The sequence below is a fragment of the Prionailurus bengalensis genome, chromosome D1, assembly GCF_016509475.1.
Source record: "Prionailurus bengalensis isolate Pbe53 chromosome D1, Fcat_Pben_1.1_paternal_pri, whole genome shotgun sequence".
NCBI lineage: Eukaryota > Metazoa > Chordata > Mammalia > Carnivora > Felidae > Prionailurus > Prionailurus bengalensis.
Genome location: NC_057346.1, coordinates 115,639,767 through 115,667,218, shown reverse-complemented (window position 1 = coordinate 115,667,218; position 27,452 = coordinate 115,639,767). Strand labels below are relative to the sequence as shown.

At 65.1% G+C, this 27,452-nt stretch overlaps 4 protein-coding genes across 14 annotated transcripts in view; 1 reads left to right on the top strand and 3 right to left on the bottom strand.

Annotated features, from left to right (window-relative positions):
* Positions 1-13,547, top strand: part of PHRF1 (PHD and ring finger domains 1) — a 31,451-nt gene extending 17,904 nt beyond the window's left edge. For 5 of the 10 annotated variants that reach the window (XM_043582124.1, XM_043582122.1, XM_043582131.1 and 2 more), the window contains 12 exons: positions 973-1,070; positions 1,261-1,436; positions 2,285-2,414; positions 5,914-6,041; positions 7,077-7,258; positions 7,614-7,733; positions 8,217-8,371; positions 9,019-11,601; positions 11,870-12,027; positions 12,172-12,432; positions 12,523-12,651; positions 13,164-13,547. In XM_043582124.1, the coding sequence (XP_043438059.1) occupies positions 973-1,070; positions 1,261-1,436; positions 2,285-2,414; positions 5,914-6,041; positions 7,077-7,258; positions 7,614-7,733; positions 8,217-8,371; positions 9,019-11,601; positions 11,870-12,027; positions 12,172-12,432; positions 12,523-12,651; positions 13,164-13,307 (4,264 nt within the window). In that variant the 3' untranslated portion in view covers positions 13,308-13,547. The remainder of the gene's footprint in view (positions 1-972; positions 1,071-1,260; positions 1,437-2,284; positions 2,415-5,913; positions 6,042-7,076; positions 7,259-7,613; positions 7,734-8,216; positions 8,372-9,018; positions 11,602-11,869; positions 12,028-12,171; positions 12,433-12,522; positions 12,652-13,163) is intronic. The other 5 variants (XM_043582126.1, XM_043582123.1, XM_043582130.1 and 2 more) reach the window with 2 other exon arrangements.
* Positions 13,548-14,060: 513 nt separating this feature from the next.
* IRF7 (interferon regulatory factor 7) lies at positions 14,061-17,218 on the bottom strand. Of its 2 annotated transcripts, none has more exons than XM_043582134.1 (10): positions 17,111-17,218; positions 16,542-16,858; positions 16,296-16,458; positions 16,006-16,213; positions 15,716-15,774; positions 15,418-15,625; positions 15,138-15,233; positions 14,544-15,053; positions 14,335-14,453; positions 14,061-14,261 (listed from the first exon to the last, which is right to left on the bottom strand). In XM_043582134.1, the coding sequence occupies exons 2-10, from the start codon at positions 16,559-16,561 to the stop codon at positions 14,106-14,108; spliced, it is 1,539 nt and encodes a 512-aa protein (XP_043438069.1). In that variant the 5' UTR covers positions 16,562-16,858; positions 17,111-17,218; the 3' UTR covers positions 14,061-14,105. The 2 variants fall into 2 exon arrangements, with proteins under 2 accessions (XP_043438069.1, XP_043438070.1); XM_043582135.1 differs by having other exon boundaries at positions 15,716-15,771.
* Positions 17,219-18,299: 1,081 nt separating this feature from the next.
* CDHR5 (cadherin related family member 5) lies at positions 18,300-24,939 on the bottom strand. The gene is made up of 15 exons (XM_043582133.1): positions 24,800-24,939; positions 24,543-24,718; positions 24,099-24,149; positions 22,680-22,772; positions 22,454-22,555; positions 22,232-22,342; positions 21,982-22,152; positions 21,309-21,399; positions 21,038-21,135; positions 20,736-20,936; positions 20,542-20,655; positions 20,377-20,464; positions 19,922-20,233; positions 19,173-19,378; positions 18,300-18,833 (listed from the first exon to the last, which is right to left on the bottom strand). The coding sequence occupies exons 1-15, from the start codon at positions 24,852-24,854 to the stop codon at positions 18,396-18,398; spliced, it is 2,307 nt and encodes a 768-aa protein (XP_043438068.1). The 5' UTR covers positions 24,855-24,939; the 3' UTR covers positions 18,300-18,395.
* Positions 24,940-25,893: 954 nt separating this feature from the next.
* Positions 25,894-27,452, bottom strand: SCT (secretin). Its single transcript, XM_043579150.1, has 4 exons — positions 27,354-27,452; positions 27,164-27,265; positions 26,836-26,928; positions 25,894-26,549 (listed from the first exon to the last, which is right to left on the bottom strand). The coding sequence occupies exons 1-4, from the start codon at positions 27,428-27,430 to the stop codon at positions 26,426-26,428; spliced, it is 396 nt and encodes a 131-aa protein (XP_043435085.1). The 5' UTR covers positions 27,431-27,452; the 3' UTR covers positions 25,894-26,425.

The window sequence follows — 27,452 nt, the reverse complement described above, 5'->3', positions numbered from 1 at the left end:
ACCGTGAGCGGTGCGTGGTCTGTAAGCGGAGTTGAGTCTGCCCTCGTGTCTTCAGGGCAGGGTGTCCGCATGGGGTTTTGCCTGGCTCAGGGCTGTGTGGGGTCTTGGGATGAAGTTTGGAGCAGGCTGGCGCAGGTGGCCCATGCCAGCGGTGACTCCTCCCAAACTGCTTTCCATGAAGACTGGGGATGAAGCACCTGGAAAACCACGGTTAGGCTACATTTCCATTTGCTTTCAGCAGACAGAACCTTTCTTTTTCCCTGAGCTTCTCAGACTGGAGTATGAAGTGTAAGGTGTCAACGTTTGAAACTCTCGGGGCTGCTGAGTGACAGCCGGGTTGGGGGAGGGCAAGCTGATGTCTGCTAACCGGAGATGAGCCTCCAGCCACAGGCAGGCGCCAGATCCCTGCCACGGTCAGTGGCAGAGCCCCCACAGGACGCAGTGGCCCGGGTCAGGTGGCCACTTTCTTAGCTCGGTCCGTCCACGTGGCGTGCCTCCCCTGCAGGGTTCAGGGGCTGTCAGGGCCCCTTTTGGTGAGCAGAGATCCCTGGCCTGCCCCCGGGAAGGACTGCGGGAGTATCCCCAGCCTGCTGTCTCCCATCTGAGCACACCTCTGGGTGGGCTCCAGGTGCCTCAGGGTCAGGCTCTGGGGAGGCGACCCAGACTGCCAGCAGCACCTTCTTGCTGTGTGCTTGTGGTGTCCCCTCTGCTGGGGGGAGGGAGCTCGGGGTCCCTCCCTTTCCTAAGGACCTGGGTCCACGGTGACCACCCTCGTGACCTCATTTAACTCCCCCCTTCCCCAGAGGCCCTATCTCCAAATACGGTCACACTGAGTGTTTGCTTTCAGGGGACACAGTCCAGTCTATAGTAGGGTGCACGGCGGCCTTGGGGCACATTTGGATGACCGTTATGTGGCTCACTCAGTTACGGCAGGGAGACTGACGCTTGTCTGCCACCCTTGTGTTCCGGTAGGTACCACATGGAATGTTTGGACCCTCCTCTCCAGGAGGTACCAGTGGACGAGTGGTTCTGTCCCGAATGTGCTGCCCCTGGAGCTGCTCCCACTGCTGGTAATGTTTCCTTCTCAGGCAGGGCGTGCTGAGGGGGGCGGGGGGCTTCTCGTCTTGTGGGAGAACTTGCAGGGCTCTCCGGCAGGGCAGCCCAGGCTCCAGGGGGATGCCCCCCGCCTCCCACTCAGTCCCCCTGCCAGGATGGGGGCGTGGCAGCCCCACATCAGTCCAGGGTTTTCTTTCTTCCCAGATGCAGGTCCCGTGAGTGAGGAGGAGGTCTCCCTGATCTTGGCTGACGTGGTGCCCACCACCAGCCGGCTTCAGCCTCACGTGGGGAGGACCCGTGCCATTGCCAGGACACGACAGAGCGAGAGAGTCCGAGCGACCGTGAACCGGAATCGGATCTCCACCGCCAGGAGAATCCAGGTGGGTACGCACGACACTGTGGCTGCAAGGCTGCTCCTGGTTCAGCCCCTCTGGGTGCTGCCCGCCCCCGTCTTGGTGCACCTTGGCTACCCAAATGCTCTGGGTGGTGGACACAGTGGAGGGGTGCGGACGGCAGGGTGGGGCCCGCGAGGGCAGCGGCGTGCACCTGCGGGCGTGTCCTGGCTGCCGTGCGGGGAACCGAGCCCGGCAGGCCCAAGGGAGCAGGAGCAGAGAGCTGGTCTCTTCCAGTCCACAGTCCTGCAGGGAGGGCCCCACGCCGACCCTTCCAGCCTCCCTCCGGGTGTGCGCCCCATCCTGTAGCAGCACCAACTGGGGGCAGCAGTGCCTGTCACAGGTCGGCGTGCTCACCCAAGGGGGCGTCAGCCGATGGGGAGGGGCGGAGGACTTTGTGGGGGCTGGTGCCCCACGCCATCACCCGCTCCTGTGTCCACCTGGTGCCCTGCGTCTGGCTGCTCTTTCCTCTCTGTCCCTCGATCTCTTCTCTCCGGTCCCCAGACTGTGCCGGCTGGCTCTGCACCGGCACGGTGTGCTGACTCGTTGGCACTGGCTGTGCCGTTGGCTCCTTGCGGCCTGCCTGGCCCTCATTCTTTATTCTCACCCTGAACTTGCTTCTCAGGAGCACCACCCCCCCCCCCCCGGCCCCGTAGTGCCCACAGGAAGCTCTTGGTGGCCGTCTGGCTTTTGCGGTTAGCCTGGCGGGGGCGTGTGCAGGGTTGACCCTCGAGGGCTCCCCGGCAGGGCTGCCCAGAGTCCTCACGGGGCACAGCGGGCGGTATGAACAGCCTGAGGGCAGTCGCCTTGCTGACGGCACCCTCCTTCTCATGTAGCATGTCCCACGGTACCTCATGTCTTCTCTGCTGGATGAGACCATTGAGGCTGTCGCTGCCGGTCTGAGCACTGCCGTGTACCAGCGCCCCGTGGCGCCCCGAGCCCCCGCAAAACGCAGGAGGAGAGCAGGTAAGCCCGGGTGTGCTGGCTCGGCAAGGGCCGCACGCTCGCCCCGCAGGGCCTTCCCCTGGAGTCCCTCCTGCCGCCGTCACCTGGGTTTTCAAGTAGCAGAAATGGCACACGGACGTCTTGTGGGCCAGCTGGGTCTGGTCCGCGTCATCCTGGCGAACACCCACTGTGGGCGGTGAGGTCCCTGCGGCCGTGCTCTCTGCGTGCGTGTCGGGGCCGCTTGGCCTTCGTGTCGTTGGTTAGGAAGCTTCTGGAGAATTTGGCAGAATTGCCTTTTCTTTTCCCTAAATGCCAGAGTAGATCAGGAAGACCCCGGTCCTGGACTTTGCTGTGTGGGAGCAATTACAATGATTAATTCATTGCTTTCTTGCCACGTGTCTCCAAGCTGTGCGTTCTTCAGTCGGCACTGTGCTCCCAGGGGCCCCTTTCCTTCTGCTCCATCACGTGTGACCAGTGCGGCCTCACGGACACCTGTCTTATTCACGGCTTATGATCCGAGGTCTTTAAAGTCCGCTTCATCGAGATAAGAATGTGGTGTGTCCGCTCCGTGTGGTTCCAGGTTTGATAGACGTAACGTCCAGCTGGCTTGGCCCTGCCCGTCCCAGCCCCTCCAGCCAGGTCCCAGCCCCGCCAGCCGGGTCCCGTCCTAGGCGGGTCCTGTCCCAGCCGGTTCCTGTCCCAGCCCCACCAGCCAGGTCCCGTCCCAGGCAGGTCCCGTCCCAGCCCCGCCAGGCAGCCCTGCTGTCCTCCTCAGCGCTGGGTGTCAGTTTGGTGTGTTTTCAGACTTCACGTAACGAGACCTTTGTGAGGTGCTGAATGTGCTCCAGCTTAGCGTGTGTGGTTGTGGGTGCCAGTGGCTGGCTGGCTTCTGCTTGTTGAGGGAGCCCCCCCCCCCCCACAGTCTGCCCCCCCATACACGGAAAGGCCGCACTCTGTCCCCTTTGCTGTCCGGGTCGACTTTGTGTTGTGATCACGGCCGTGGAGGACAAAGGCGCGAAGTCCTGCCCGTTCGAGTACCCGTCTCCTGTGGGCAGGGTTTCATTTCGGGTCAGCGCAGGACCCGGCTGCTGGCTCATTGGGTAGATGTGCGTCCCAGGTCGCGTAGCACTTTGTACCCCTGTCGGCAGTCTGTGAACCAGAGTGTTGCGCGTCCTCGCCCACGCAGGGACCGGGCGGCGTGTGTCCTCAACATGCCAGTGAGCTTTCTTGTGACTCGGTGTGTGTTGGACATGCCCTGTGTCCCCCACCGTCAGGGCGGAGACCCGGTGCTGTCCCAGCTTCCTGCTTGGGGCTGTGCTGGAGTGGCCACCTGTGTCCACGTGCCTCGTGTGGCCTCTCCCCTTTTTTGGGGATGCTCTCTCCTGTCCGCCGGAGCAGGACTCACAATAGCAAACCGAGCTCTACGCGAGTTCTCTGCCAGGGGTCGGGCATCGCTCCCGGCTATTGGAGCTGGGGAATCCACACCACGGTCATACCGTTCCTGAGGTTTTCCTCGTGTCTCCGTCTGTGTCTCCTTGTGTTAGAAACTCGACTCCTCAGGGCCAGCACCGTGCCCGCTCGCTGATTCTCCATTAGACAGTGGCCTCGGGGTCACGGCTGGGTCGTGCCAGCGCCGAGCAGGCAGGACTGACTGCAGGGGTTTTCCTCCGTCCCTCGCGCGCACACCGCCAAGCCCCTGGCGTGCACTCTACCTGGGTGCGGGCAGCTGCGTAGATCTGTGCTTGGTTGTGCCTTTTTGCCGTTTTGGTTTTCTTTTGTTGGCTTTGCTAGTGAGTTTTTTAATGCTTTGTATAGACTTCTGCCAAAGTGGTGGAAACATTGGGACGAACGAGTGGAGTCCCCACGGAGCCAGCCTGGCCTGGCCTCCCTCTCCCTCACTCACCTGCTCCCTCCCAGGAGCCCTGGAAGCACGGCCTTTGTGTCTTGTCTTTTCCTTCCTTCCTTCCTTCCTTCCTTCCTTCCTCTTCCTTCCTTCCTTCCCCTTCCTTCCTTCCTTCCCTCCTCCTTCTTTTCTTTTTCCTTTGGTTTTTAAAAAAAATTTTTTTGTTAATGTTTATTTGCTTTTGAGACAGCGCGAGCAGGGTAGGGACAGAGGGGAGGTCACAGAATCCAAAGCAGATTCCAGTCTCTGAGTTGTCAGCACAGAGCCTGACGTGGGGCTTGAACTCACGAACCGTGAGATCATGAGCTGAGCCGAAGTTGGACACTTAATTGACCGAGCCACCCAGGCGCCCCATGTCTTTTTTTTAAGTTAAGCACAGTATCAGTGTTGCACCCGAGGAGGGGAACAGTAATTCCTTAACCCACGAGTCTGTTAGTATTGAAGGTTCTAATTGTATCGTAAGTGAGGTAGAATTTTTAAAAATAGTATATATGAATCCAGAGCCAAACAAGATCCACGTTGCACCAGCAGCTGTGCCTGGTAAGTGTCCCTGTGTCGTCTTGATAGTGGGGTTGCCCGTACGCGCTGCTCCCCGACGGGCAGAGACCGCGGGCCGCTGGTGGAGCTGTGCGTCCTTAGCTCTTTGCTTTTGCGTTTGCCAGCTGCCCGGGGAGGGGGCAGGGGGGTGGGGGTGGGCAGCAGTGACTGCTGGGCTCCCTGGCTGCGGTCTCTGCGCTCCGCGCTCCGCTCAGACCCGCGCTCGCACCGAGGAAGGTGTAGAGAGCCTTTGCTCCTGGCACTGGCTGCTTCCCACTCCTGCGGTTTTTGTGGGCAAAGCACTTAAGGCGTTGGCTTGTTTCCTTTATTGACCAGTTCTCAGAACCACCGCGCGACTAGTAGCCTCCTCAGCAGCGATCACGATCGCTTAGGATTTTTAGCCCCATCGTGAACTTAGGGAGCTAGATACATTCGGTGCGTATTCAAACGTACGTACGTCATGAGGGCCGATCCCTCCGTCTCCTTAGAATCCCCTCCCTCCAGGCTGAGGTCCCTGCGGCCTTCCAGGGGGTGTTGGAGTGTCCTAGAATTAGGATCCCCCAAGCCCGTGGTGTCACCCCTGAGGAGACGGACTCACCTGAAGCCTGGGTGTTCGTGCGCTTTAATCTCGAGGATGTGTTACTGGAAATACGTGGAGGTTTTTAAGTCTGTTGGAAGGAGTCCCCTGGGCAGATCAAGCAGACACAGATCTTTTGTTGCATTTTACTAACTTGGTTGTCAGGGGGTTTTTTGTTTTTTGTTTTCCCCCCATTTAATTTTGTTTCATAATGATGTAAAATATTTACTGGTGACAAAAGTCAGATTTACGGATCAGAGCAAACTCCAGAGTCACACTCTGTCCTTGCTGTGCGCTGTGTTCCCTCTCTTGCTCCTTTGTGAGGAAGCACTGTTTTTTCGTGATTTCTCCATTTACAAACCTGAAGCCACTACGTATAGTTGTCTGCGTGCCGGGTCCTGGCAGTGCACGGCACGTCCGTGGAGGGGGACACGTGGGGTGGGGTGGGGTGGGGGCCTGAGGGCGCACAGTTAAAGCACAGACTCTCTATGTCCTCTTTGTAGGAAGACGGAAGAAGGTGTCAGGAAGAAGGAAGACCCAGTCCAGGTCGTCTGTGAAGAGCAGGGGCTCCGGGACGAGGTCTAAGAAACGCCAGGGTCGTGCCAAGAAGAGAAAAGGGAAGAGGTCAAAGGTAGCCCCTCGGGTAGCGGGGTGGGACTCAGACGAAGCCTCCTTTCTGTGTTTCCTTAGAGAGTCGCTGATAAACATGACCCTTTTCTGCAGCAGAGAGTGAAGGTGGGGCTGGGACAAGAGTTTTGCCAGGACCCTTTGGAGCTGGGCATCCTGAGGGAGGGGTCGTGTGCAACTCCGGGCACCCCAGAGGTGGGCCCTGTGGGGTGCGGAGGGGCAGACAGGCCAGAGGGTGGGGAGCGGACGCCGTCCCAGGCTGTTCCTTATCCTCGTTCGCGTGTCTGCCGCGGGCCTTCAGAGTGTGTGCGCGCCTCCCCCGGTGAGCGCCCGCCTGTGCTGTGCGTCCTGCTCCGTGGTGTCTGTCCTCACCCCAGCTCCCGGGCTGGACGGTTAAAGCACACCAGTACATAAAACATAAAAAGCTCAGTTGCGGCCAGGCGTTTGCCGCGTCCGTGTGTGAATTCCTGCTCAAGGTCGTCGCCTTTGCCTGGTTAACACACACACACGTGGTATACGCTCACATAGACGTTTCTGTTAGTTTTCGGCGGGGCATTCGAGCACCTGCTGTGGTGGTTCGTCCAGAAGGAACTCCTGGAGGGACGGGAAGCCGAAGCTGCGGCCGCACATGGGTGCTGGCACGCCCGCTTCCCGCCGCGCAGACGTCAGCCCTCTGGCTCACTGCCCTTCACGCCCCGAACAGAGCCGACCGCGTGTGTCAGCGTCTCCCTGCCAGGGTGCCCCAGGGGCTGCTGCCCGCACGTGCTTGGGGTGGGAGCACCCGCCGCCCCCCCAGCCCTCGTCCTCGGGTGGATGGACATCACCGGACGGTGGTTTTGCGTTGCGGGGGTCGGGGCTGTTGGGATGTAGTCCTCAACTCTGGGGCAAAACCTCTGAAGCGCTATTGTTCCCCCAGTGGAAGCCGTCAGCTGGGGTTTAGCACTTAATCAGTCTGGTGTGTGTTGTGCAGACTAGTCCTTGCACTGGTGTTTCTAGAGCCTCACTCACCCTTCCTGGTTTTTTTGTGACTTCGGTTCAGAATGAAGCCACAGCTCGGTCCCGCATTGCACGGACGCTGGGCCTCCGGGGTCCCGTCCGCGGGGCCTGCACCCCGTCAGTGCACAAGCCCGCGGACCCCTCTCTGGGGCTGATGCGTGCAGACATCGGGGTGGCCACTCTGTCGCTCTTCGGAGACCCCTATGAGCTGGACCCCTTTGACAGGTAACCGCAGGGAGGGGCTTCCCCCTCTTTTCGTGGACAGTGGGCCCCAGATCCCACGTTGGTAAAGAGAGGGTAACGGTTCCTGAGTCTCCCACCCTCGTCGGCCCCCCCCCCAGGTGGTGCCCGGAAGGGACACCGTAGGTCCTCAGCCACTAACAGGGAGAAAGGTGTTCTGCGTGTCGGTCCCTGCTGCCCTGGGCCCGCCCAGAGGTGCATGCAGCTGCTGACACGAAGCTGCTACGTGGGTCCCGTGTTCGGGTTTGGGGCACAGGTGCCGCCATGTGTGTGGTTGACAAGGGGTCTCCTGGGCCTTCCGTGGGGGTCACCGCTCCTGTGGCCCGTGTGCTCTCTCCAGCAGCGAGGAGCAGTCTGCGGACCCTGCTTCCCCTCTGAGCGCCAAGAGGAGGGTTCTGTCCCAGTCGGCACTGCGCTCTCACCGGCCCGTGGCCAGGCCCGTGTCCGTGGGGCTCTCCAGGTGTGTGCCAACAGGGACAGTGGGCGGGGGGGGGGGGGGCGGGGGGGGCTGGCGCACCTCCTCTCCCGGGGCTCCTCCCTTGACCGTTTGTCGAGGACGTGCCACCGTAAAGGGCACGAGGAGCAGGAGGAAGGCTGCAGGTGCTTGAGGCTGCTTCTGCCCGCCCACCTCTGTCACGGGACTGCTATCCAGGGCGGCCACCCCTGGCTGGGTGCTTTCCTTCTACTTCACTCCTGATTTTAAAAAAAAGCAAAAAACGAAACAAAAAAACCAACGAAACCGGTAAATAGCCTGCCTGTTGGTAGCAGTTGGGGCCAGAAGCACCAGGGGATTTCACCTCCAGGCAGCCTGCTTGCTTGTCTTTTGTCAGAGCTGCTGGGGGCAGGGGTGTCTCGTGCCCTCCCCACGCCGAGGTCTGGCAGGGCTGGGACCTGGGGGGCGGCAGGGGGGCACGGGGAGGCAGCAACGGGTCTGTACCTGCAGGAGGAGTGTTCCTGCTGCGGCGCCCGAGCCAGAGGTGGACGAGGCCCCCGTCCCAGACCTAGTGGGGAGCATCCTGTCGGGCCAGAGCCTCCTGATGATGAACGGTGCAGACATCACCATCCACCGGGACGGCTCCCTCAGTGCCAAGAAGGCAGGTGAGGAGGCCTCTGCATGACACCCAGTGGAGCCTGCGGGGGCGCCCTCTCTGCCTCGATGCTCGGGGCGGTCGAGAGGGGCATGTGAGCCACGGGTCCTGACGAGACCGTTGAACTGAAATAGGTTTCTGTTCAGAACGTACCTAAAAGCAGTTTTCTACGTGAGGTCATGCTTCCGTTAAGTCAACATCGCTTTCTGAACAGAGTTTGCAGGCTGAGTTTAGATGATGGTGGGGTCTCCGGGCAGCCCACAGACACTGCGTGGCTGGCATGTGTTCTCTCAGAGCCCACGGAACCGGCTGCTGTGGAGCCCTCCCCTGCACATCCGGGCCCTAGAGGGTGTTCGGGGTCGGGGGTGCCCAGCCATGGGGGGCAGGGCAGCGCAGAGCCGGGCGGCCCCTCCCGGGCCTCCCTGTGTAACAGGCACAGGCGCTTCCAGTGGCCAGTGAGCACTGCTCGTGGGTGTGGCCGGGGGCCTCTCACCCCGTGCCCCCAGGAGCACAGGACTCTAGCCCAAGGAGTGAGTAGGGATAGGAATTTAAAAGCCCAGCTTCTAAGAGAAAGTCATCTCGATCTGGACCAACAAAATGACCACTTTTTAAAGGAGGCAGTGGAAACTGACGGCCACTCACTCTCGTGTCTTTCAGCACCCGTTTCCTTTCCGAGAAGCTCAGGCGCTCCACCCCGAGGGGGCAGAGGCCCCGGGGCCTGCCTGCTGCCCAGAGCGCCACGCTCAGGCAGCGGGCTCCAGAGTGCGGGGCTGCGCTGCCACGGCGGTCCCACCCCCTCCTGCGTCCCCGCTGTCACCCCAGCGGCAGCCGTGAGACTGGACTCCTCCGTGACCCTTCCGTCAGGTCAGGCTCAGAACCTGTCAAACGTAAGCAGGCCTGGCTTAAAGCACAGTGACGCCCCTGGATGTGATGGCGACAGCAGGCACGCTCGGCCCCTTAGTTCTGTGTCCTCTAAGACCTCGGGCAGCTGCTCTCACTTGCCGCGTGCCAGTGCGCAGCAGGGACAGGCCGTGAAGCCAGCTCCCAGGAGGCCCAGCATCTCAGAGCTACCCAGGATACCGAAGGTCAGAAGGGAGGACGGTGGCGGCCGGCGGGCGGATGCGGCCCCCGCCAGCGAGCAGCGTGTTGAGATCCCCAGCTCCTGCATCAGCCGGCTCACGGGCAGGGAGGGCCCCGGGCAGCCCAGCCACGGCGCCCGTGCAGAGGGCGAGCCCAGCAGCAGGGGCCCACAAGAGCCTGGCACACACTCAGGGGGTGGATCCCAGTCCCCCGCCACGCTGGGACCCTCAAAGGGGAAGGGTGTCGGCTCGACCTTCGAGAGCTTCAGGATCAATATTCCCGGGAACACGGCACATTCCGGCAGACTCTCTAACCCCGGCTTTTGTAACACGTTCCGGCCTGTCGACAATAAGGTGCAGAGGAAAGAGAACCCCGCTCCCCTCTTCTCCATCAGGAAGGCCAAGCAGCTCAAGAGCGAGATCTACGACCCCTTCGACCCCACAGGCTCCGACTCTGGTTCCGCCGGCAGCAGCCCCGAGCGCCTGGGCTCTGGCCTCCTGCCCTCTGAGATCACGCGCACCATCTCCATCGACAGCCCAAAGGCGCCGGCGTTGCAGACCGTGCGCTGTGTCACCTCCTACACGGTGGAAAAGGTCTTTGGGACGGAGCCTGAGTCCCCTCGCGGGTCCTCCGCCAGCGGGCTCGAGCTCCGGGGCGAGGGGGCTGCCGAGGGTTCCTCCGACCTGGAGCGCGAGGGCCAGGGCGTGGCCTCCAGGGCGCAGAGGCCATCCCCCCCAGAGCCGTGGGAGGACAGGGACCAGCTGCCCTGCAGTACCTTCTTTGGCTCCGAGGAGCGGACGGTGACCTGCGTGACCGATGTAGAGCCGGGGGCACCACCCAGCCCGGGCGCCCCGCAGACAACTACCCACAGGGTTGTGGAGCTGAGGCCCCCATCCTGCTCCCGCTCCACATCCAGCTCCCGTGGCAGGAAGAAGGCCAAGAGGAAGCGGGCTGAGGCCAGGGAGCACAGGAGGACCCGCTCCGGCTCCCGCTCAGGCTCCCGCTCTGGGGAGAGGAGCTCACGGTCGGTGTCTCCACCGGTGGGTGAAGGGCACCCCAAGAGGCAGCAGCCCAAGGCCCGGGGCCGCAGGTCCTCCAGTGACCACTCCAGCAGCCACGAGCGAGCCAAGCGGAAGAAGGTGAAGGATGAGGGCAGGAGGAGGAGGAGGGACTCTTGGGGACGCGGCCGGCGACGGTCACGGTCCCGCTCCCGCTCCCGCTCAGGCAGCCCCGGCAGCTCCTCCCATGAACGCAGGGAGAGCAGGAGGAGGAAGCGGAGGCGGTCGGGGTCCAGGTCTCGGGGGAGGGAGTGCTCCCCCCCCAGCAGCCTGGAGAGGGCCCGGAGGCACCGGCACACAAGGGAGCGGAGCCCCCGGGAGAGGAGCCCTCGGGAGCGCCCCCGCGTCAGGTGGAGCTCCCGGGAGCGGAGGAAGCGCAAGTCCGGGTCTCCACGGTCGCCGAGCACGGAGCACAGGTCCCGGGAGCATCAACGGCCTCGTTCCCATGAGAAGCGGCCGAGGCCTCGCTCTCCAGAGAGGAAGTTGGTGCCCCCTCCCCAGGAGGAGCAGAAGCCCGACAGGGAGCAGCCGGCCAAGCCACTGGTCTCCGTGGGAGCAGACGCCTCTCCAGCAGGGGCCGAGGCCCACAAGGAGGCCCCGGATGTGCCCGCCGAGTGTCCACCCGAGGACCTTGATTACGGGGACTCTGTCGAGGCCGGGCACGTCTTTGAGGAGTTTTCAAGTGACGCTTTCTTCCTGCAGCTTGATGACATGAGTTCTCCGCCCTCCCCAGAGAGCACGGATTCCTCCCCAGAGCGAGACTTCCCACCCAATCCTGTGGTGCCCCCAGCCAGCCAGCAGCAGGACCCTGCCCTGGTGGCTGTCATCAGACGCGAGGTGGCACTGATCCACGATGATGAGGCTGCGCAGCCCCTGCCCCAGGCACAGGGCCCCCAAGAGAAACCCTTGCTCCAGCAGGATGCTGCTGGGGCTGCCACGGCGCCTGGCACCCTGGGAAGCCAGGCTGGGGTCGGGGTGCCTGCGGGGAAGGAGGAAGGCGCCTCTCAGACCCCCTTGCTGCGGGCGAAAGCCCTGGTGAAGAGAGTCACCTGGAACCTGCAGGAAGCAGAGAGTGGTGTCCCTGCCGAGGAGCGAGGCCTGCGTGAGTAGGGTGGCAGGGTGGCCAGGGCAGCATGTGAGGATGGGGGTGGCCCGGAGCGGCCACCAGTATGTGGGGGCGGTCTTCTCTCCCTGGGTGGTACATGGACCTCTTTGGTCACTTCAGTAGCGTAGGCCATGGGGCAGGGAGATGGCTGCAGCCTGGCCCGTGGTCCTTGCTGCTGGGATGCTTTTCTGGAATTTCCCAGCCAGGAAGCAGCCTGTGGCCCAGGGGTAACCACAGAGCACCCACCTCCCGTGTTGGTCCTCAGGAACGCCGCTCCACAGGCCTCAGAAGCCCCGGGAGGGGGCCTGGGAAACAGAAGACGTGGGGCCCTCGGTGGTGTTCCAGCAGGCATCCTTCTCTGAGCCGCCTGCCCCTGGCTATGCACATGCAGAGTCTGGCTTCCCGGACGCCGAGCCCTCTCAGGTAGGTGCCTGGGCCGGAGGGACGCGGTCGTGTGCCGGACCACACAGGCTGTGCCGGGCTGGGGCTGAGGGACTTCCCCCTCTGCCGGGGATCTTCCTGCCGGGAGCCTGAGATCTGTGCTGAGTGATCTGCGTTTTTGCCCAGGTTTATACCCCCAACCTGCCCACCGCCCCAGCTCTCCCTGTGAGTCTCCCGCCCTACGTGCCAGCCAGCCAGCCCACGGTCCAGTTCATCCTGCAGGGGAGCCTCCCGCTGGCGAGCGGTGGGGTTGCACAGAGCCCAGCCCCGGCGCCCACTGCCCCGACCACGGCTTCAGAGCCAGCCGGCCACGCCACTGTCGCTGGCAACTCTGAGGAGAGAGCAGCTGCTCCCAGGCCTGCCGCGGAGAAGGCCAAAACCGAGGAGGTGAGTGTCCGTCCTCCTTCCTCAGGGGCGGGCTCCTCTCCTTAAAGGGTGCCCCCGGGGCCGGGTGGTCACAGGTGTCCTTGTTCTCAGTACATGAAGAAGCTGCACACGCAGGAGCGGGCAGTGGAGGAGGTGAAGCTGGCCATCAAGCCCTTCTATCAGAAGAGGGAGGTGACAAAGGACGAGTATAAGGACATTCTCCGCAAGGCAGTGCAGAAGGTGGGTGTGGGCGCTGCACCCTGGTCAGGTGTCCCCGGGGGCGGGTCTGTGCTGTCTCCCGCTGATGCGGGCTCCGGAAGGTGCTCCAGCCCGGGGTTGTGCAGCCAGGCCTGGGGCAATATTGGTGTGACCTGGCCACCAGGGGCCGGTTGTGTCCCATCACCGTAGCTCATAGGTGCTCAGGAAGAGTAGACAGTGTGTGTGAGGGGACGGAACAGCATCCTTGTCACTCGTTAAATAGGCTGAGTGGCAGAGGGTAGTTAGCACACCGAGCTTGCAGCCGGGAGGAAGACAGGACCCCGGGAGGTGGGCAGTTCTCAGGCCCAGGGTGTCAGGTTCAGATCTGGAGCCCACTGGCTGCACCACTCGGGCTTGGAGATGGACCCTCAGCAGTTGTGGGAGGCAGGTGGGCAAGTTGTGCTCTGTCCCTTGTGATGTGGACTCTGAGGGCCCATGATCACTATGGGGACATCTGAGTAAACTGTGCCTCCCCACCACCCCCTGCCCCCCAGATATGCCACAGCAAGAGCGGGGAGATCAACCCTGTGAAGGTGGCCAACCTGGTCAAGGCCTACGTGGACAAGTACAGGCACATGCGCAGACACAGGAGGGCTGAGGCCGGCGAGGAGGCACCCCCCCAGGGCACCGAGAGCTGAGCCGGGCACAGAGCAAGGGGGCACCAGTCCCCATCCCCGAGCCACTCTGTTGGGAGAGGCAGGAGCAGACACCTCTGGAGACAGCCATCACTCCTGTGTTCAGGGTTCCTGTGACCACACGTGGTCTGTGCCCCTGTCTTGCTCACGGTTCAAAACTGGACTTTTTTATATGTATATTATAGATACACACTGTTTCCATGGTGTTCTAATTTATCAAAAATGGATTATCTTTAGAAACTTCTTGATTGACTCAGTATTTGAAAGGTGAAGTCTTTGGGATCAGGAGGGGCCAGGGGAATGCAGGGGGGCTCCCCGGCCCAGCTCACAGATGGCCTCATTTTATTTTCTATCCTATTAAGGGAAGGCCCTTCGCACGTTTTCTGTTTGATGTTCTGTAAATGACGCGGTTTGCTCCCTCCCACGGGGCAGAGCACAGCGTTGGTGGATCTGGAAGGCAGGAGAGCCCTGCACACGGCACAGAGTCGGCCATTCACGCGTCCCCCTCCCCAGCACACCTGGCAGGAGCAAACACCTGCTGTCCCCAGAGCATTTTGTATTCTGAGTAGAGTTTGTTGGCTCTGAAGCGTGTGGCCTGTTTCTTCATTACGAAGACAGAAAAGGACGGGTGTGTGGGCGGGTGAGGGGTGGTCACCTCCCTTCCGGGGCATGCGCGGGGAGCCTCGAAGTCTGGGGGGGCCCCTTCTGGAGTTCCGGCCCCACCCCTCAGCCCGCCCCTGCTCAGGACACCAGCGCTGGTTTCTTGGTTTGCTTTTATTGGACTGCAGAGGGCTCTGGCGCTTAGGCGGGCTGTTCCACCTCCATGAGGAAGTGCTCCAGGGCCTCGTAGAGGCTGTTGCAGCTGGACAGGCAGAGGCCGAGGCTGCTGCTGTCCAGGGAGGACACGCCTTCTCGCTGCACGTACTCCAGGTGCGCCCGGCACAGCCACGGCTCCAGCTGCAGGGAGGATGTCGTCAGGCCAGACGGGCTGGGCTGCCTGCGGCCCTGCCCACGGGACCCCGTGCCTCACCTTCACCAGGACCAGGCTCTTCTCCTTGGGCCTCCCAGCCGACAGGTCCTGCCCAAAGCCCAGGTAGATGGTGTAGTGCGGGGAGCGCCGACGCCGGCAAGCCCGGAACTCTACCAGCTCTGTAGGGCAGGGCTGTGGTGAGCAGGACGAGGGCAGGAGAGGGGCGGGGGAGGGCAGCGGCCCCCGCCCCCGTCGGGTGCATCACTGACCTCGGAAGAAGGCGCTGAAGTCGAAGATGGGGGTGTCCTGGTTCCTTTGCAGCAGGCACGGGGGCGTGGAGGGGCTGGCGGAGCCCAGGGGCCCGCCCACCTCCCAGTAGACCTTGCATTTGCCCAGGCGCCGCGCCCACAGCCTGGGCCCCCGGAGCTCCAGCTGCAGGCCGGGGGCCACGTGCTGCAAGAGCTTCTCTGTGTAGTGAAGCTGCTTCTGGTCCGGGAGCTCGGCCGGGCTCGGGAAGGCCACATGCTGGGGCTCTGCGGCCTCGGCGGCTGGGCTGGGGGACCCATACAGAAACACGAAGCTCGGACGCCCCACGGTCTCCTGCAGCACTGTGCGGCCCTTGTACATGATGGTCACCTCCAGGGCCCCCGGGCTGGGCTCTGCCTGTGACCCGATCTGTGAGCGGCCGGGCCCGGCCACGACCTCACCTGCCGTCCGGATGCCAGGTGCCGCCTCCCGTGGGGGCTGCCAGGGCTCCAGGGCTGGGGCCGGGCCTGCGTCTGGGGAGGAAGGCGGAAGCTGGCACCGGGTCCCCCAGCCCTTCCCTCTTTCACGCCCTGTGCCCTGTGCCCGACTCCTCTCACCTGTCACCTGGGCCTGCTGCAGGGCCTGCAGCCTGGGGCTGGGGGCTGTCTCCACTGCCCTAGGCAGGTATGGCACCATGTTGGGGAGCGCTGGGCCTGAGGAGGGTGACCGAGGAAGCAGCTGTACTGGCCCAGCTGTGGCTGGCACTGTGTCTACTGGTTACCTGCCCCCCCCCCCCCCCTTCCCCTTTCTCCACAATGACTCTGCGGTCCTGCATGCTCCTCCCCCTGGCACGGGGCCCTGCAAGGCAGAGCACTCCCACCCAACCCAGCGTCTCACCAGGGACCTCCGGGGGGATAGGGTCCAACCCCCATGCAGCTTCCAGCAGATGGTCCTCCAGGCAGCTCTGCTCCAGAGCCTGGAGCAAGAGGTCCCCAGCATTGCCAGCGGAGCCCAAAGGGGAGCTGGGGGCACAGAGCTCAGAGCTCAGCCTGGGCCCCTGCCTGTCAGCAGCAGCTCCTGCCGGGCACGGCCTAGGGAGCCCACCCTGCAGGAGAAGGGCCAGCGTAAGCATCTCCTGGCTCCATCGAGGAGTGGAGACCCCCACCTGGGAGCCGGGAGGGCAGAGCAACCTTACCATCAAGGGTCTGGCGTCTTCCGGGGCCTTCTCGTCCCCCTGGTTAGTGCCTGGGCCTTCTGAGGGAGAACGGGGATGAGACTCGGAAATTGGGACACTGGGTGTGGATGCCCCCGACCCGCCCCCCACTAGTGCCAGCAGGCCACATAAGCTTTCCCCGCCCTCCCCAACCGGGCTCCAGCCTCTTCCAGGCCAGTTTCAGAAACCACAGATCTGCCCAGTGCAAAGTCCCAACGTGTCCCGGCACCGTGGCTGCGCCCTGGAAGACCTGCCTCCCGCGGGCTCCTCACCTCTCCACCCCAGTGCGGAGCTGAGCGCGTACACCTTATGCGGGTCGGTGGGGTCCCCCGAGTTGTCTTGCAGCATCACAAAGCGCTGGGTGCTGTGCAGCGCACAGCGGAAGTTGGTTTTCCAGCTGGCGCGGAGCGGGCCTTCGGAAGCCAGCTGGTCACTTCCGCTGTTGCTGGGCGGCCACCTGCCGCGGGCCACGGCCCAAGCCTGGGGTCAGGGGGAAGAAGGTGTGAGCTTGGGGGCGCGGGCCGGGGCCTGGGCCGGCCCTCCCTTCTGGCTGGAGGCCCACCTTAAAGATGCGCGCGTCGGCCTCGCCCAGGTCCTTCCGCGCGAAGTGCTTCCAAGGCACGCGGAAGCGCGTGCGGGCCGCGTCCAGCCACCGCAGGCCTTCGTAGCGGCCGCTGCCGACCTCCTCCAGAAGCCAGTCCGCGAACCGCGGGCGCGGGGGCCCCCTGCGGGCGGAGGACCGGCGGGGTCAGGGCGCGGCCGGCCGGGTGGCGTGGCCGCGCACCCTGGCGGTGGGACAGGCGCTCACCTTTCGGGAGCCGCGGCCATGACTCCCTCTGAAGCCCTGGGCGGAGGGGGCGGGGGGCGGTGCTGGGAGGGCTGGGCACGGGTGACAGGGGCTCCCCGCGCGTCACCGAAGATGTCGCAGGCGTGGCCCCGTTGTCAAGGTGTTAGGACCACAGACGCGGGGGGAGGGCTGATGGCCACGACGTCGCCAAGGCGTGGGATTCTTGCCGGCGGTGGCCGTGCTGTGACCACAAATGTGCGGGATCCGAGCGGCCGCACGCATGAAGTCACAGGTGTGGAGCCAGAGCCCAGACGCGGCGCGAGGGCTCTGGCGGGACCCTGCGGAGACACGACGGGACGGCCGCTCGCGGGGGGCGGGGAGGGGGGCGCGCCCGGGACGCCAGGAAAGCGAAACCGCGGACGGCGGGAAAGCGAAACCGCGGGCGGCGGGAAAGCGAAACCTAAACCTTCGTGGGGCGGGAGGGGGGAGGCCCCCGCCGGCAGCGCCCCCACCTCTCAGTCCCGACCCGACTCCCCCGGCCGGACCCTCCCCGTCGCCGCGCCGCGCCGCGCCGCTCGCCCCACACGTACCTGGGCGCCGGGTCACCGGGGCGGGCGGTTCGTCTTCCCGGGAGGCCGGGAACCAGCGCTTTTATGGAGGCGAGGCGGGGGCGGGCCGGGGGCGGGTCCGGCGGGGGGAGGGGGCTGCAGGTGCAGCCGAGGAAGTCACGTGCTCTGGACGACGGTGCCCCAGGCCCCTCGCGCCAGCTCCTGGGTGCGGGCGGGCGGGCGGGCGGGGGTCGCGGAGGGGCGGCGGGAGGGGCCGGCCCTGCGGGGTCCAGTCACTCCTCTCCCTCAAGGCGCCTCCGGCACATGCCGCCCGCCGGGGGCCCCTGGCGACTAGCGGAGGGGCTGGGGGGAGGCGTTGGGGAACCTCGCACGAAACCCGGCGCTTCTTTTCTCAAGGAAAAGTGGGCAAAGGGAGACAGCGTGGGGCATGTGGCAGCTGTACGGCTTGGAGTCTTGATGGGAATTGTTCAGACAAGAGCACTCGAGTGCCCTTGAGAAGACATTTGCAAAGAGATTCGTGATGACTTTTCATTAGGAAAAACACTGACGATCCAGAGAGACAGTGTGGTGGCCGTCAGAGAGGAAGTCCTGCCGGAGGTCCTCCCCTGGGGAGGCCAGTAGAGGGGGCTCTGTCCCTTACTCCGTGGCTCTGGTTCCCCTCGGCCTCTGATTGTAGCCGACCAGCCCCACCTGCCATGCTGGCCCACGGCCTGGGCCTGCTGCCCGCTCCCAGCTCCTGTCACCCCAGGCAAGCCTCTGCTCGGAGCCACAGGTCACAGCCCAGACGCCAGGGCCAAGTGCCTCAGAGCACGGTGCTTGCTTTCTGCACCGAACCTCACCGAAACACTGGCTGTGACCCCCTGGAAGGTCCCCAGGGACCTTGGTCTCCAAAATGAGTTCCTGAGGGCGGCTCCTCAGTTTCCCCAAGGCCAAAAATCTGCATATCGTGTCGGGAGGGGGGATCCACAGCGCAGGGTGCCCCCCCTCCAGCGCGGTTAGACCAGGAGAGGAACTGGGCCACCAGCTGGCACCGGCCTGGGAAGCCCCTTGGCTGGCAGGCACAGCAGGTGGTTTACGGGAAGCGGCCTCGCCCGGCAGGCAGGGGCCGGGGACGTCCCAGCATATGGGCCGCGCCATCACCTCCCACCGGCGGCAGCTCCAGGGGGACCCTGCGCGCCCCGGCCGCCCATCGACTTTGGCGCAGCCGAGCTTGGAAATCGTCGCTTTATTGTGCATGGTGCAGTGGGGGCGGGCGAGCAGCCCAGCCGACCTCAGGGTGGGCCAGCGAGGGACGCAGGGAGCCCAGCTACACGTAGGTGGAGCTGGCGGCGTCGCGGGAACCCCCGCCCGGGCCCTCGGCCTCGGCCTCGGCCTCGTCACTGCTGTCCTCGCTGCCAGAGTCGGCAGCGCCGGCCGCGTCCGAGGCGGGCGTGTTGAGGACCACCACGTCGGCCTCGGCCCCGATGTCCTCGCCAAACCACACGGCCTTGTAGCCGCCCTCGGGCCGCCGCTCCTTGGTCAGGATGGACCTCACAGCCGCGGGGCCGCCCCCATCCCGGGCCACCTCGGGGGACTCGGAGGCAGGGTCCAGGGACTGGAGGCTGGGGGGCTCCGGGGTCGCAGGCTCCGGGGCCACAGCCGGGGTGGGGGCAGGTGAGGGGCTGGGAGCCGGTGCCCAGTTGGACTCTTGGGGAGCATGGAAGGCCTGGTTGTCAAAGCCCGAGAGCTGGGGGTGCTGGTGCTCCTGGGGAGGGGACAGGGGCAGCCAGGACATCAACCAGGACCCCAGGCCTGGGCTGGGCCCCACCCCTGGTGCCCTCCCCAGAGACAAGGATCCAGGCTCTCGTCCTTCCTTTCTCTGCCTTTTTCAGTCTCCTCCCCGTTCCGTGGGCTACGGTGTCTGCTCCCCGTGTCTCCTCGCCTCCCTCTCCTGCCCCCTTTCCATCTTCCCCTTTCCCCCTCTCCATCTTTCTGTGGCTCGGTCCTCACCTGCACAGCCCTGTCTCCTTGTCTTTCTCTGTCCCTGTCTCTCTCTTCCCCTGTCCCTGTCCTGTCTGCTCCCCCCAGACCCCCGGGGCCTCACCTGAGCTTTACCAGAGCAGCACTTGAACCGGTGGCCGTAATGCTTATGGACGAGGATCAGGAGGGCGATCAGAGTCAGAACCAGCAGCGCGCCCAGCACCCCGCCCAGGGCCGCCATCTCCACGGTGGAGAAGCGCTGGTCCTCAGTGTGGCTGACACCTGGCTTGCTGTCCCCTGCCGTGCTGCCTCCTCCAGGCTCTGGCGTCCCTGCAGCACCGACAGCCACTCACCGTTGGCGCCTCCGGCACTTCCCAGCCTGCACCAGGCTCTGGAGGCCTCGAGCACGCGCCGGGCTTGGCGTCCTCCCAGAGCTGCGGTTCTGGGGAGTGGGTGCTACTGACACCCCAACTAAGGGGCTGTGTGTTCCCAGGGGCCCTGGGGGGGGGGGGCGGCCAGGCTGCTGAAGGGAGGCAAGGGAGCTGGGGATCCGTGCCCCCTGGCTCCAAGGGGAAGGCAGGGGCCTAGCACCCTAGGAAGGCGGTTGAAGGCAGTGCTGGGGCCTGGAATTGCGGGGCTCCTCGATCCCAAATCTGGCTTCTGCCCCACCCTCCACACACCTTCCCAGTTTACCTTGTTGGGGCCCCCGAACCCGTCTCTGCCCGGACCAGAGCAGACTCCCTTGCGGCCTACGGTCGGCGTGGTCCTGCCGGGCCAACCTGGGGTGGAGCCTCCCTGCTGTTATTCCCAGGACCACTCACGGGGTGAGTCAGGGGGCATCCGGGTGACTCTAGGGCAACCGGGAGGTGCTACCTGAGGGCTGGGGGGCCCCGCTGGGCCCAGGGGACATCGGCTGAGAGGTTCCTGGCTTCAGCGTCTGTGTTGAGCCCCCGCTGGGTGAGGCTGGTGGGAGGGAGGTGCCGGTTCCCACACTGGGGGGCCTCCCAGGCGTAGATGAGGCAGGTGGCCTCAGAGTTGTGCCCGAGGGAGGGTGCGGGCCGGTGCTCCACCCAGAACGGGTCGTGGAGGACCCCTGAGAGGGCCCCGGGGGCCTGGGGGCTTCCGCAGTGGTGGCTCTGCTCGATGTTCCTCCAGCCTCTGGGGATGTGGGGGGCTCTGGGGGGCCTGGGGGACCTGGGGGCCAGGGGCAGGATGCGGGCTTGCCTCTGCCCCCAGCGTGCCTGCCTCAGGGAAGGCACCGCCCTGGCTGTGGCAGAAAGCCCCCCCTCCCGCCGCTGAGCCGTCACCCGGGTCCCCCGGAGGCTCACCTGTGGGGGTGGGCGCCTCCTCTTCTAGGACCTGAATTTCCACCACTGTGGTTGCTCCACTTGCGGTCACTGTGTTCGTGGCCTCGACCTGGGGCAGAGAGGGGGCTTGTCCCTCGTAGGCCCCGCCTTAATCCCTGCCCCTCGGAGACGTCCCCCTGCCCTCACCTCTGCATAGAAGACCCCCTTGTCTGCCAGCAGGGCAGCGGTCACCACGGTCTCGCCATCCATCCGGAAGTTGGTGTTATTGGTGATACGATAGGTGGTGGCGGAGTCCAAGTCCTGGACACTGTCCCAGTGAGTCCTGGGCCCGGGCTGCCCCCACTGCCCCCCAGCCCACCCACAGGGGGGCTGCTGCCTACCGGGAACTCAGGGTCCCAGGCCCAGATCCTCAGAGGCTGGGAGGGGGAGGCCGCGTCCCTGACCGGGACGCCCGCGCCAGAGCCGAGCGCCACGGTGCCGCGGTACCGGCTCTCGGGGAACTGGAGCAGGCTCCCGTTGGCATTCCGGGCCTCGATCGTGACCCGGGTCACGGAGTAGCGGGCGTGGTCGGCCTGCTCACCCTAGGTGTGGGGGAGGCCGCGGTGACCAGCAGGTTCTGGAGGGGCGGGCGCCGCAGCCTGGAGCTCGCGAGGGGCGCTTGGAGGCCTGGCCGGGGGCCCACCTTGACCAGCAGAGTGAAGGTCTTTGGGCTGCGGACGACCCCGGTCATGGTGAGGTTGCCCGAGTCAGCGTCTATGGCAAACGTGCCGTCGTCTCGTTCTGTGAGGGTGGTGGCAGCGTCTGGCCCCTCGGTCCCTCTGGAGGCCTGAGGTCTAGTGTCCCAGCTGGCTCTGCCCACCCGGCAGGTGCCCCTGGGGCTTCCTCCGCCCGTGGTGGGGATGGGGTCCCGGACGTTGTGTGGGGACAGAAGCAGGGCTGTGGCGCACACTCACCACTCACGATGCTATAGAGGATGCGCTGGTTGATGCCCCAGTCCCCGTCCACAGCATAGATGGGCCCAGGACGCAGGGTGAGGGGGCCTTGCTGTGGGAACGGGGACAGGAGGAGGCACCATGGGGCTGGTGTGACGGCCCTAGCTCGCCCCCTCCCGCTCCCCTCAAGGGGGCAGCTGGCCGTCTCTCACGACTGCGGACCACACCCTCTGGGACCCGGCCAGTTCTGATCGGATTGATCCGAACAGCTCGAGTTTGGAGAGGCAGCACAGGCGCGGGACAGGAAGAGGTCACACAGGGTCTGGGCTCGGGGATCCTCCGTACGGCGGGAGGCCCTGGAGCCCGCATCCAGGCCCCGCTGCCCTCCGCTGCCTCAAGGTGACTCTCGGGGCCCAGAGGGGACGGTCAACCGGTCAGAGAGGCGGCTGCCCCCTGGGGCACCGCCGTGGCCCCTCCAAGCCACCACCCTCTGGGTCCCCAGGGGCTGTCTGGCTCCGCCCCAGGACAGCTGAGCCTGCGCCCTCCCTCCAAGGTCAGAGAGGCTGTTCACGTCTCCCCATCCCGGGTTGGGTGCGACTGGCTTTCGAAGGGATGTCCACATAAAAACGACAACCAAACTTGGCACCCAGGCCACTCCCCCGGTGCCCATTCTGCCCCTCCCTGCCCCCAGTACCAGCGTGTGCCCTGTGGGGACAGCCCCGTGGTACTCGGCTTGGATGCAGACGTAAGAGTCTGAATAGGCACAGGGCAGGAACCAGGGGGGCCGAAGGTCAGCAGGCTGCACCTCCAGGATCACGGTGGCCGTGGCCGTGTGGCTGGGTGCTACGTTCTGCTCCTGTGTGTCCTGCAACAGCCGAACCCGGCCGGGTCAGGCCCGGGGGCCCCGGGCTGGGGGCGGCTCAGGTGGGGGCTTGAGTGCTTACCCGCACCAGCAGCTGAAAGGTCATGTTCTGACACCGGTAGAAGTCCAGGGACCGGTCCAGCCGCAGGGCGGGGAGGTTGGTGCCCACCAAGGAGAAGAAGTTACTGGCGCCCTGGGGAGGTGGGAGGGGGATGGGGCTCAGCCTGAGACCCTGGGAGGACCCGGGGCGGGGCGGGGGCCGAAGGGAGGGTCTGGGGCTGGTGCGGAGGCGGGGGACACTGACCGGGGTCACCTCCTGGAGGGTGTAGAACAAGATGTCACTCTTGTCGGGATCGCGGGCCTCCAGCTTGGTCTCAGGGACGACGATGGTGTTCACTTTAGTGTCCTGGGGGCACGGAGGGGGAGTGGTCCAGCTGTACCCTGCCCCCCCATGGACTGATCTCTGAGGCCAAGCCATGGCCACTAGCTCTCTGCTGTCCGGCCCCTCGCCCCTGGCTCCCCTCACTCACCTCAGAGACGTTCTCAACCTTGGTCACAAAGGGGAACACGGGTGCGTTGTCATTGATGTCCAACACAAACACAAACACCCTCAGCAGGGTCACCTAGGGGGACAGGGTGGCGGTCAGCTTTCTCCCTGCAGGTCCCCACCCCAGCGGAGGGCCGCTCCGATGGCCTGGGGTACGGTTCACAGGGACTGCGGACGGACAGCAGGAAGCAACTACTGAGCACAGGAGGTGGTGAGTACCCTGGAGAAAAGTTACCGGGCACGGGTGGGCGGGGCAGGAGGGTGGCCAGCGAAATCCCAACTGAGAGCGATGGTGAAGCAGTCGAGTTGCCTCGAGAATAATTCTCAAAGGAAAAGGAAAACAGGAAGGAGAACACACAGGTTGGAAGAGGCTTAAGAGGGAGAGCGCGACTCTTGATCTCGGGGCCGTGAGTTCGAGCCCCACGTTGGGCATAGAGACTACTTAAATAAATAAACTTTAACAAGAAAGAAAGAGGGAGGGAGGGAAGAAGGGAGGAAAGGGGCTTGAGACACAGAGCGGCCAGTCTCATTAGGTGGCCACCCTGGGGTCTTGACTCAACAAACTGGGAAAGACCCCCACTGTGGGGAGAGGCGGACATCGGGGGTCTTGTGATGCCGAGAAGTTTCTACTTTTTCCAGGTGACAACAATGTGACGGTCGTGTCTAAGAAGGGTCCTTGTCTTTCAGAGACTCGTCCCGAGATACTTGTGGGTGGTGTGCCATGATGTCTGTGGGGGACACCCACAGGCCTCGAGGACAGGGAGAGTGGACAGTGGTTCCTGTGAGCTGACAGGTGCATGGGGCTGGGGTTGCAGCTTAGAATAGACTGGTCAAGAGATGGTGAGAGAGGCAGGCAGGTGCACATCCGGGGAGAGGGCACAGGGCCAGCTGGAGCGGGGTCGGGGTCCATGCACCCAGCCTTGCCCACCGCACAACGCACTTGGCCTTGGCTCTAAGTGAGAAAGCAGCCGGGGGCGTCCAGGGCAGGGATGGGCCGCTTGCTTGATCAGATCATCCTGCCACGATGAGACTGGACTGGGGTGGCCAAGGCCGAGAGGGGAGCGAGCAGACCAGTTGTCAGTTTCTAGAAAGGAGATGCTGGTGGCCAAGGGTCTGGTCAGCTTAGAGTCCAGCTTGAGGCAGAGCGACCAGATTTGCTGCTAGACGTGAGGGGGGAGTGGGGGGCGAGGGAACCAGCAGGGTGAGGCTCCTCCCGTGTTGGGGGGGGTCTGGAGCCCAGGGCAGCGTCTGGGCTGGAGGAAGTGTGGGCGCCAAGCCGGGAGTGACTCTTAAAAACATGCCACAGGGTGAGGTCACCAGGGAGTGGCCCTGGACCAGGCAGAGTGCTCTGATGTCACAGGGTCAGGGTGGCAGCACAGGGTGGGATGGTGGGGGGACTCACCACGGTGTCACCTCTTCTGCACTCCAGATGTGCCTGCAGCATCGTGTGCTTCTGGGGGGGTGGGGGACAGACAGGTGTCAGAGATCACCTGCCCCGCTGATCGCAGCGCGCCGGCCCCGCTTCACAAGCGAGGAGACAGGCCGAGAGGGGCAGGCGCTCACCCGGGGGCCCCGGCATCAGTACCAAGTCCAGAGGTCACTCGGCGCCCCCAAGGGCCCCACGCCCCCTGGGGTCTGTGCTCCACGAAGCTTTGAGGCCCAAGAGGGCTGGGTCATTGCCTGGCGGGCACAGAACCCTCAGGACCCCTGGGCAGACTGAAACCCAAAGACCCTGGAAAAGCCGTTCTCCGGGGGGGGGGAGTGTGGGTGCCCGCACAGGTCCTGTGGAGGGAGAGCCCCCCAGCTGCCCCCGCGGGGGTGCCCCACCTAGGCCCGCCATGCACACCTCGTAGTCAGGAGTCACATCGAGGAACAGCTGAGTCCCCTGGATCCGAAACGCCAAGGGGGTGGATGAGGGTCCGAGGATCACCTGCTGGCCTTCAGGGACATAGATGTCAGCCAGGGGCTCGCTCTGATTCGTGTTCTCCGGGACTTCGAAGTAGGTGTTGCTCACAGAGCAGACTGGAGAGTGGGAGAGGAGGGGTCAGTGCCCTCCCGCCACCCGCCTGCTGCCCAGCTCCACCGCCACCGCCCCGCAGGTACCCTGGGCCTGGGCCGTGGCCACGGGCAGCAGCAGCAGCAGGGCCCAAGCCCCCATCTCGGCGGCCGTCCGCCAGCGGGACCCTCTGAGCCGCTGGTGCTGGTGCCTTCTCAGGCTGGGCGACCTTCGCCCCTGCCGGGCACCGCCCCACGTTATGATCCTTTACAAGCCACCGGCCTCCACCAAGGGGGCTCTCGCCGGCCGCCTGGCCAGGCCCGGCCCGTGGCCAGGAGGGGAGACCTGGTGGTTGCCCAGCTGGGCCACATGTGGGGGCCCACGGGGGCTCAACTCACAGACGCCAAGGCGGGAGGCGGAAGTCGCTCAGAGAGCTGATCAGGGCACCGTGGGCCTGGCTGGGGGAGGGGGGGAGTGGGGGGGTGGCTGGGGGTATGCCTGGGGGGCAGAAGCTGGGGCAGGGCGTTAGAGCCTGGAGGAGCGGGGACGGGGCGGGGCCTCAGCCCCGGCTCCTGTGTCTGCTGTGCCCACCCCCCAGGCCTGCTGCCCCTCTGCTGGACGCTTCTGCCCGAATCATCTGGGAGCCAGCTTCAGGGCCCAGGTGCTCCCGGCAGGACCACCCTCTTCCCACACCAACCACCTAGGTCTGGAAAGAAAAGGTTGTTTGTGTCCAGGGTTACCCCTGCCTGTCTTGGAAACAAGCCATTCTCCTCCCAGGGGGGCTGGGCGGGGCCACCGTGATGGGGATGGCATCAGGCAGCTGGGGGCTCCCAGGGGGCAACCCAGCTCCCCATGGGCTCTGGAGCTTGACAAAGAGGGGGTCCTGGCAAGGCTCCCGGGCCCAGGCACCCGACTGCCCTATCCCCAAGCCCCCCGACCCCCCAAGCTCTCAGCAGCTGGGGAGAGGCCACTGGATGGGGACAGGAGAGGGGCTGCCGTGACCGTGGCGGTCGTGGGCCTTCGGGTCTCTAGGCCTTTGCTCTGCTGCTGCTGCTGCTGCTGCACTGGGGGCTCCTGGTGCCTCTGCCTGTGCTGGGAGGGCCTCCATGGCTTCCAGCAACCCCAGCACCACTTGGGGTGTCATCACCGTCCCATTCCACAGGCTCAGAGTGGTCAAGCCACTTGTCTGAGGCCACAGAGCTCGGACCAGGAGCCAAGACATACTCTTGGGTCTCTCTCTGTCTCTCTGGAGTGGACTCCTGAACCCCTAGGTGACAGTCCTGTCACTCTCCGTGCCCCCTCAGACTGCCTCCACCACCTGCCCGGCACACTGACCGCAGGGCCCTGGGGCCGGGGTTGGAAGACATCCTGTGCCCCCCACCCACCCAGGGCCCCTGAGTGTTTGCGTAGTAGATGACAGGGGTGCAGACTGTCTCTGGGGAGCTCGGTCAACGGGACAGGAGAGATAAGGAAGGTGAGGCGCCCTGCTGGCTTCCCAGGTTTAAAGGGCAGCTGGGTGTGGCTGCAGCCCCAGAACCTGTGGACAGGGTCCTTCCGCCCTGCAGGGCTGCCTTGATGGCACAGAGATGGCGCACTGAGTGAGCTCATGGGGCCGGTGTCTGAATTCCTCCTTTATTGGTGACAGGTGCAACCCCTCCTCCTCCCGCTCCACCCCTCCCTGGCCTGGGCTCCACGGTGCTCCCCTTGCAGACAGACGGGAGGCTCCTTCTTCCTCAGGGCCTCATCCGTGACATCTCAGCAGGAGGCACGGCCGGCTGTGAAAATGCGGCCCCAGACCCGGGTCCAGGAGGCAGCTGGGGAGACCAGGCCTCATCCAGGGGGTCCCTCAGGGGCATCCTGTGGAGACAGCCAGGTTAGGGGCTGGACGCTGCCACCCATCTGGCCAAACTGTGCCTCCTCTGGTCACCAGCTCTTTTTCCTTCCCAGACGCCCCCCCCTCCCCGCCCCTGCCTGTCCAGTTCCTGCTGTGGATCTAGGGTGCCGCAGGGGACCAGGGGGAGGGGCTGGGGCAGAAGCTTGTGGGTGGATGGGGGGTGGGGGACGGGCTGATGGTGGCGGCTGGGGCCAGGACGGGGCTGGGGCGGGGAGGTGGGGGGGGCTGGGGGGGGCTGGTGGCGCTCACCAGGCCTGCAGGGCAGGCGAGTGGGGCCACTGCAGGCAGAAGCGGCCCTCAGACGACTTGGTCCAGCTCGTGCCGTTCTCTGTGTCCAGCTCGCTGCCCCCCACGCCAAGTCGGAATTAGTCCTGGAGCTGGGGGGCGCCGCCCCCGCGCCCCTCCCTCGGCCCCGGCCCCTCACCTGCGCCCCCCCACCCCGCGGCCCCCCCTCCCCGCGGCCCCGGCCCCTCACCTGCGCCCCCCCACCCCGCGGCCCCCCCTCCCCGCGGCCCCGGCCCCTCACCTGCGCCCCCCCACCCCGCGGCCCCCCCTCCCCGCGGCCCCGGCCCCTCACCTGCGCTTCCCCACCAGGCCCTGCAGCAGTCGCTGCAGACGCGCGCTCTCCCGCAGGCGGCTGAGCTCGCTGGTGAACGTCCCATCCGAGTGGCGCGGGGCCCTGGGGAGGGACGGCGGGGCCACGGGCCAGGTCAGGGCCGGGCGGGGGCGGGGCGGGGGCCGAGGGGCGGGCGCGGGCGCGGGCTCACCTGGGGGGCGCGGGGCGCGCGGCGGAGCCCGGCAGCAGCAGCGGCGGCAGCAGCAGCAGCAGCAGCAGGGGCCGCATGGCCGTGGCGGGCGCGCAGGGG

Bases quoted from the DNA above. Each gene is read 5' to 3' on its own strand.
- IRF7 (XM_043582134.1), bottom strand. From the start codon at position 16,561: ATGGCCGCGGCTCCCGAAAG. The intron at 16,214-16,295 runs GTGGGCCTCCAG...CCCTGACCCCAG, and splicing joins CCGACGCGCGCATCTTTAAG to GCTTGGGCCGTGGCCCGCGG. The intron at 15,626-15,715 runs GTAAGGTTGCTC...CTTCTCCTGCAG, and splicing joins AAGACGCCAGACCCTTGATG to GGTGGGCTCCCTAGGCCGTG.
- CDHR5 (XM_043582133.1), bottom strand. From the start codon at position 24,854: ATGGGGGCTTGGGCCCTGCTGCTGCTGCTGCCCGTGGCCACGGCCCAG. The intron at 24,719-24,799 runs GTACCTGCGGGG...CCCACTCTCCAG, and splicing joins GGCCACGGCCCAGGCCCAGG to TCTGCTCTGTGAGCAACACC. The intron at 22,556-22,679 runs GTGAGTGAGGGG...CCGTGCCCCCAG, and splicing joins AGGTTGAGAACGTCTCTGAG to GACACTAAAGTGAACACCAT.
- SCT (XM_043579150.1), bottom strand. From the start codon at position 27,430: ATGCGGCCCCTGCTGCTGCTGCTGCTGCTGCCGCCGCTGCTGCTGCCG. The intron at 27,266-27,353 runs GTGAGCCCGCGC...GTCCCTCCCCAG, and splicing joins GCGCGCCCCGCGCCCCCCAG to GGCCCCGCGCCACTCGGATG. The intron at 26,550-26,835 runs GTGAGCGCCACC...CTGTCTCCACAG, and splicing joins TCGCCTGCCCTGCAGGCCTG to GATGCCCCTGAGGGACCCCC.